The 7,663-nt window shown below is 33.9% G+C and overlaps 2 protein-coding genes across 3 annotated transcripts in view; one reads left to right on the forward strand and one right to left on the reverse strand.

Annotated features, from left to right (window-relative positions):
* Positions 1-3,061, reverse strand: part of LOC119838066 — a 6,595-nt gene extending 3,534 nt beyond the window's left edge. Inside the window, exons 1-4 of the mRNA XM_038363874.1 lie at positions 3,050-3,061; positions 2,010-2,157; positions 1,558-1,751; positions 213-382 (exon numbers count right to left, since the gene is read on the reverse strand). Of these exons, the coding sequence (XP_038219802.1) occupies positions 213-382; positions 1,558-1,751; positions 2,010-2,157; positions 3,050-3,061 (524 nt within the window). The remainder of the gene's footprint in view (positions 1-212; positions 383-1,557; positions 1,752-2,009; positions 2,158-3,049) is intronic.
* A 1,819-nt stretch (positions 3,062-4,880) lies between these two features.
* Positions 4,881-7,663, forward strand: part of LOC119838187 (glucose-6-phosphate exchanger SLC37A2) — a 16,597-nt gene continuing 13,814 nt past the window's right edge. The window contains exon 1 of one of the 2 annotated variants that reach the window (XM_038364032.1): positions 4,881-5,292. In XM_038364032.1, coding sequence (XP_038219960.1) covers positions 5,132-5,292 — 161 coding nt within the window. In that variant the 5' untranslated portion in view covers positions 4,881-5,131. The remainder of the gene's footprint in view (positions 5,293-7,663) is intronic. The other variant, XM_038364031.1, reaches the window with a different exon arrangement.

The raw sequence follows: 7,663 nt of genomic DNA on the forward strand, positions 1-7,663 counted from the left end.
AGGAAAAATTTTAACAGAAAAGCGGGAAAAACGAAGCCATCTGGTGGCGAAACGGAGTTCGCCGCGTTTGCTAGTAGTTGTTAAAATTTGTACTAATTAACGAATCTAAACCCGGCAGATCAAGCATTTAAGTGGACGGCCCACATCTTTTTACATTTTATTCACTTCTTTAAGTTCTTTACCAAATTAGAAATGTATTTAGAGATTCTTACTTCAATAGATTCACACTGATCATAGCACTTGGCAGCCGGGCTTCCACAGGATTGCTGACGATAATGATAGCATCGTCTTGTGTTCTGTTTTCATATATTGGTGTTTTAATCGTCGCATCGTAATATTCTTCCGATTCCTCTATATCATAGTAAATGTCGTTGGGTATGTGCTGAAAGATTTAGGTAAGAAAAGAAATGGCTTTTTGCTCTTAAATACAAGTTTCTCCGAAAGTTATTATGGCTTTTACGGGTCTTATTTAAAAACTACTTTACTATCGAAAATATATGGACATTGTAAAAAGCAATGTACGTTACAATATACCTTCACAGACAACTTTCTGAGCAGAAGTTTTGCATTGCAAATGAGTAAAGGGTGATCGAATGATTTAAAAACTCCAAAATTCAAACTCAAGCATTTATTTGAATTTGGACTATTTCTAATTTCAGATTAAAATATAATAAACATGTTTTTGAAACATTATATTAAGCCTTGGTGAGCAAAATATCGTGATTAAATTGTACTAAAAAAAATTGTATATAGTGTGTTTGTGGTTTATAATTCTATAATACATAATTTATTCATAATTTTAATTTTTGTATGTAGGTATACTCGTATATATATGTGTATGAATATTTATGTAAAAGCATAGGTAGTAATCTTATATATATAAAATTCTCGTGTCACAGTTTTCGTTGCCATACTCCTCCGAAACGGCTTGACCGATTCCTCTGAAATTTGGTAAGCATATTGGGTAGGTCTGAGAATCGGCCAACATCTATTTTTTATCCCGATATTCCTACGGGATACGGACTTACGCGGGTGAAACCGCGGGGCGCAGCTAGTGTAACTATATAATTAGAATTAAGCATTTTCTTTATTATTTTATTTAGTATTATTTTTATTATCTGAGTAGAATGAAAGATACTGTCTGCTCCATGTGTCACAACGGGCTGCTGAAAATCAGTGTTATGTAAAAGTTCAGCTCTTGCATGACATTAACTGAGTCAGTCCCTTTTGTCTGTAATTAACAAGCCGCAAAGTGTACTATTTTACTTTCATTTCTTTTTTTGTTTTATTTTAGTGTAGATATTAGTTGTAAATTTATTTATAGAGATTTTTTTACTTATTTTCTTTTTGTATGTGCGGTGCTGTTTATTTTATAGACAATAAATTTATTTATTTCTTTCTTTCTATTTATTCAATTGGACTTCTTATAGAAGCGCTTTTGAACCGTCCTAACAAAGTTATATCATTTAGTTTAATATTTATCATGGTGTATCATTAAAATAAACTGATTTTCTTAAACACTAAAGTTTCTGGTCAACGTAATTCACAAGGTCTCACCTTCTTCAGACTTGGGAAAAGTTTCATGCTCTCCTTGATACTCATACGTCTGGTGGACTGCAGTGCTCGTCTAATCGCCCTTCGCACTGGACCCAAGCCTTCACTCTGTCTTATTAGAGTGAGTAGACGGATTACTGATTCGTAATTCCATTTTGCGGAATCTACGTACCCAGGTGGTGCTGATTCTATCTTGGCTGTAAATAGATGTAAATTAGCTAGCTGCCCCCGCGGTTTCACCCGCGTAAGTTCGCATCCCGTAGGAATATTGAGATAAAAAGCCTGAAGGAATATCGGGATAAGAGTTGCCTATATGTTATTCCAGTTGTCCAGCTGTCTACGTACCAAATTTAATTGCAAGCGGTTCAGTAGTTTTTGCGTGAAAGAGCAACAAACACACACACATCCATACAAACTTTCGCATTTATAATATTAGTAGGATAGTAGGATCTTACCTTTCAATTGTACAGTAGGTATTTTCTGCAAGTCATTAATGAAATTCTGTTTATGGTACTCAACCAGTCTGTCCAGCCAGCCAGATCTGCGGATGTCTAGACTAGACTGACTTATAGCTATTATATAAGCGTGTATTATGATCCATTTCTAAAAAAGACGGGTATCAATAGAAATATATCCTACTTAATTAGAGTTATCCTTACTATCCATTTATTATAGATCGCGTCCTGGGTACAGTAGGTAAAAAGTGAGCATAGAATAGAGGGGTACTGGTTTCGAAGCCCGGTGGAGACTCACAATACCAAAAAATTGCCTCGGTCTGGCAGGACACAGAAGGCTGATCTACTGTCCATAAAGAAAATCGATCAGTGATATAGGTCTCTGCCTCATACCCCACTAGGGGACACGGGACGTAACTTCCCAATCTAAACTAATATTGTGAATTCAAAAGTGTGTTCGCTTGTTTATTTGTTTATTTGTCTTTCTACCACTTCCCAACGAAGTAATTTTATGATATCATCGTCATCATCATCAGCCCATATAAGTTCCCACTGCAAGGACACAGGCCCCTATGATAGCCATTATATTATATCAATGTAATATATAAAAATCAATTGCTGTTCGTTAGTATCCCTAAAACTCGAGATTGGCTGGTCTGATTTTTATAATCATGGTTTTGACGCATTCCGAATAGTCCAGGGAAAGTTTAAAAGATAAGAACAATACGGAGGCGGGCGAAGCCGCGGGCGGGAAGCTAGTGGTACGATATAAACTAATTTATACCATGATAAATATATGATTTTCATGGAAATTTACATAATTTTATGTAGTACACGGGCGCGGAGCTAGTTTGCATTTAACAGTTGGCACAGATAATATCTAATTATATATATATATATATATATATATATATATATATATATATATATAGGAAACTGAATTATAATATAGTAGGACTACTATATGGCTATGACGTCATTAATCATGGTTTGAATTTAGTTTTAAGCAAGTATTAAAATTTCATAAAAACAATACTTACAATGGAAAGCATAATTCCAGATGCGATAAACGATTATTAAAAGAGCGTTTATGATTTAATTGCACAGTTCATTAACTATCGATACTTTAAGAAGCAATTAATTTTATCAGATTTTTATCGTTTCCTAAATCATTTTTTGATATTACAAAGTCTTAGAAATTAGATACATTTTAAACGCGATTTATTTGTTATATAAACCCGACGTTTCGAATACTTTACAGCGAGCGTGGTCACGGGGAGAGTCTTTAAGAGATTTTTTAGGAGAGTCTTTAATTTCTAAATATATAATACTCGCGTAAAATCAAACACAAGAAAATTCTTTTACGAACCTTTATTTATTAATTAATTGTCATTTGTTTTTTTGTTAATTTTATTTTGAAAAATGGACTAAATAACTAATCCTACAGCCAGACTAGAAAACTGCGAAGTTTATAATCAATCCTTTTCTTTTTTTTTGGAAGATAAACCTATATACATAGTGTATGTATATATATATATATATATACGATAGTATCAGATGAAGGGTAATGACTTTTTCAGAGACAAATCTTTTTCAAAGAAACGTCTAAACTAAAAAAAAATCGACAGACATGGGCGAACTTGATTATTCGTACATTTTTGACCGTCTCCTTGGTATAGTGGTTAACGTGTGAGCGTAGATCCGAGGGGTTCTAGGTTCAATTCCCGGTGGGGACGCACAAAAAAAAATATCGCGGTCTGGCAGGACACAGAAGGTTGATCACCTAATTGTCCGTAAAGAAAATCGATCAGTGAAACAGATGTACACCATCTGCCCCATACCCCACTAGGGGACACGGGACTTCACTACACCATTCGTACATTTTACATGTTACCCGAACAATTAACCGAACAGACAAAACTTCTAAAAATGCTGGAAATAGTCTCCATTGGTTGTCGAGTGGCTATTTTATTATGTTGTTTTTTGATGTAAAAAAAAGACTTCTACAATTTTATCATATGTATAGATTATTACCTAGGTATATCAGATAAATTAATACTTCTATAAACACGTAGACAAACACGAAATGAGATTATATCGAATCTATACTTCGTTAGAAATTTATATGCATAACCTATTTTTAAAACATGCAAGGTGACGACAAAGAATACCGTCATTTGATAAGCAGTTGCTATAACATAGTTATTTCAATTTACTTTGATAGAGCACGCTATATTATAAAGACTTATAATTATTCAATTGTATTTATAATATAATTTACGGACAGTGGATTTGGATCTAGACTTTCTTTAGAATAAGTACCTACTATCATAGTATAACGCAAAGTCGCCTATGTATGTATGTATAGACCTTTAAAAACAACAAAACCGATTTTAATGGATTTTTAACGGATCGAGTGATTCAAGTGCAAGATTTATATGTATAATAACATCTATAAAACTGCTCCGAATTAAACGCCAACGAAGCCGCGCACAAAAGATAGTATTGCAAAAAGTGCCTTCAACAAGAAGCGATATCAAACGTAAATATCACCAATACTCTTAGCGACGATAGAACAAACAAAGAATAGCATAATATCTCTTCCGCACTTTTTGTATCTTTTTTTTGGGTTTTTTAGTAGGTATTAAAGTTTTTGAATGCGGCAATCTTCTATGAAGGTGAAATATCCAAGGCCTTTTTGTTATTTCTCTAAGTATACATAACAATTTACTGTTTCGTCATTCGAAGATGTGGTAAAACATACTAAATGTAAATTTTGAAAACATTACAAAGAAATTTAAGACCAACCGTTTTACGGAACGCAAAGTGTGAATTGACATTTGACCGTGACGTATGATTTTGACATTTGGCAATTGGCATTTAAAAAGAGGACGTGTCAGATGGCGAACGGGTTTTGTGTTCATAAACGAAAACGAAAGTGAATTTTGTAAATAAAAGCGAAAAAAAAAACAAATATTTATCCCGCTAAAAACCGCATATAATAAACCGCAGTCGATTGTCAGAGCTACGTTATAAGTTTTCAACGTTGTCGACCGGATAATTTATTGTTTTATTCATAAACAGAATACACGAACAATGCGTGTGGTAATTTCGAAAATTGAATGACTCAGTGTGGAGGTACCGTGAAAAAGTTAATGAAAAGAAAGTTTTTACATTTTTTTACAATGACTGGTATACACAGGGATGCTCCTGTCGGAATTCAGTGTTTACAAAGATTTAGCTCGTGGCTTTGTCCTCGATGGCAAATAAACAGGTTGCGATGGTAAGTTTTCATCTTATGTTCTAAATCCTACTTCCTATTTCCTACTATTGCTATTCCTACCTTAATCCTATCCTTCCTACTAATATTATAAATGCGAAAGTTTGTAAGGATGTGGGTGCGTTTGTTGCTCTTTCACGCAAAACCTACTGAACCGATTGCAATGAAATTTGGTACGTAGACAGATGGACAACTGGAATAACATATAGGCAACTTTTTATCCTGATATACCTACGGGATACGGACTTACGCGGGTGAAACCGCGGGGCGCAGCTAGTTCTTTTATAATCTGTACCATCTTACCAGAAATTCGAATATCTAGGATTTAGGAACTCGTATGAACAAAATTCTAAAATTATATTTATTTTTTATAACCCTTAATATAGTAAAAATCAATGTATGTACACTAGTTGTCTGGAAGAAATCACTATTTAGCGATAAATCCACCATTAGTTAAAATTTACCATGGCCTAAGTTTCAAATTGCAATTAATACAGAGTAATGAAGCGTGAATATGTTAAATATAATATGTATACAAAAAAAAATGTTTTTGAAATGCTTATTCTCTGTAAATTTGTTTTAAAATTCTCAAACAAAACCTTTACAAAACTAAAGTCTAAATTTAATTTTTAGTTTTATAGCATTGAAATGCTTTATAAACGAGAAATTTTGAAAGAATCGAAAAAATTTGATCACGAGGCAGGATTCGAACCTGCGTTTCTTGCCTAACCGTAGCAACGGTTGTTACGGTTAGGCAAGAAACTAAAGTCATTTAAAAATATAATTAAACAATAGAAATCTTTATCTGTACATTGCGCCAGATCTGATATTCATAATTTCACTGTTTCGAATAAAAAATCTAATTTTCAAACATATGGCTAAACAAAATTAAATTTATTTTCAATTGTGAATGTAAGCTTGTAGAAATAACTACTGCAAATATAAATAAAACAATCTTACATCAAAAAACAACAGACACCCTGAAAGTTTTTTCTATGTCTGTCTGTTACACATTCACTGTACTGTACTGGTTTGGATGAATTTTGTTAAGGCAATAGTTGAAGAATCTATGTCAAACTTGCAATTTAATCTTTAAGAATATGACATGTATATTACCGTTTAAAAGTTATATTTTGATGATAGGAATTCTATCTTTCTTTATGTCAAAATCCCTCCCAAGATTCCTATATTTTATCAGTTTCTCTTATACAATTTTGTATGTGGTAGTCGAGCATGCTTCGGCATGAATCGGGCCAGCTAGCACCAAGGTAGTACAACACCCCCACAGAATACCGGCATGAAGAATAATGCTCTCTTTATCATCTACTAACTGCGCCCCGCTGTTTCACCCGCGTAAGTCGTATCCCGTAGGAATATCGGGATAAAAAGTTGCCTATATTTAATTCCAGTTGTCTATTTGTCTACGTACCAAATTTAATTGCAATCAGTTCAGTAGTTTTTGTATGAAAGAGCAACAAACACACACGCATCCTTACAAATTTTCGAATTTATAATATTAGTAGGATAGTAGGATTAGTAGGTTAACTGTTTCTAACATAATACGAAACCGCCTTCAACTTTATTATTTTTGCTTTTTTCTTTTCACTTTTCATTACATGTATATAACTTAAAATGTGTGACGTCACATACCGGGGAGGGGTAAGAAAAAAGCTAAAATTGGTGTGACGTAATTTATGGACGGCCCCTAAATGCAATAAATTTCATTTTATTTGTTTATTTCAAATGTATAAATGATGTTTGCTAAAGTGCTCAGGAAGTGTCGATTATTCGATAAAAATATAATACAATGTTATTTGTATAGATAAAGATTAGATATCCTATAATAATGTTTAATTAAGATCTATTTTTATATATAATTTTGTGTCTGATTAGTTCAGCTTAATTTGTATGCGATTTTGGCGTTTTACATCATAGCGTGCAACTGAGCTGGTGGTCCGCCTGATGGTAAGCGATCACCACCGCCCGTGAATATTCGTTGATATAGTGGCTCTGCGATGCACTGCCCATCTATAAGGGGTAAGGAATAAGGAAAGGTCTGGGAAGGGTGTGGAAAAGGAAACGGGCCTCCGGCTTCCTATCAACAACTCGTTAACGAAAGTTTCGTCGAATATATAATACTAGCCGCGCCCCGCGGTTTCACCCGCGTAAGTCCGTATGCCGTAGGAATATCGGGATAAAAAGTTGAGTATATGTTATTACAGTTCTCCAGCTGTCTACGTAACAAACTTCATTGCAATCGGTTAAGCAGTTTTTGCGTGAAAGAGCAACAAACGCACACACATCCGTACAAATTACGTGTCACGTTGTTTGTCCGCGCTGGCCTCCTAAACTACTCAACCGATTTTTTTTTTTT

Source organism: Zerene cesonia, unplaced genomic scaffold (genome assembly GCF_012273895.1).
Source record: "Zerene cesonia ecotype Mississippi unplaced genomic scaffold, Zerene_cesonia_1.1 Zces_u001, whole genome shotgun sequence".
NCBI lineage: Eukaryota > Metazoa > Arthropoda > Insecta > Lepidoptera > Pieridae > Zerene > Zerene cesonia.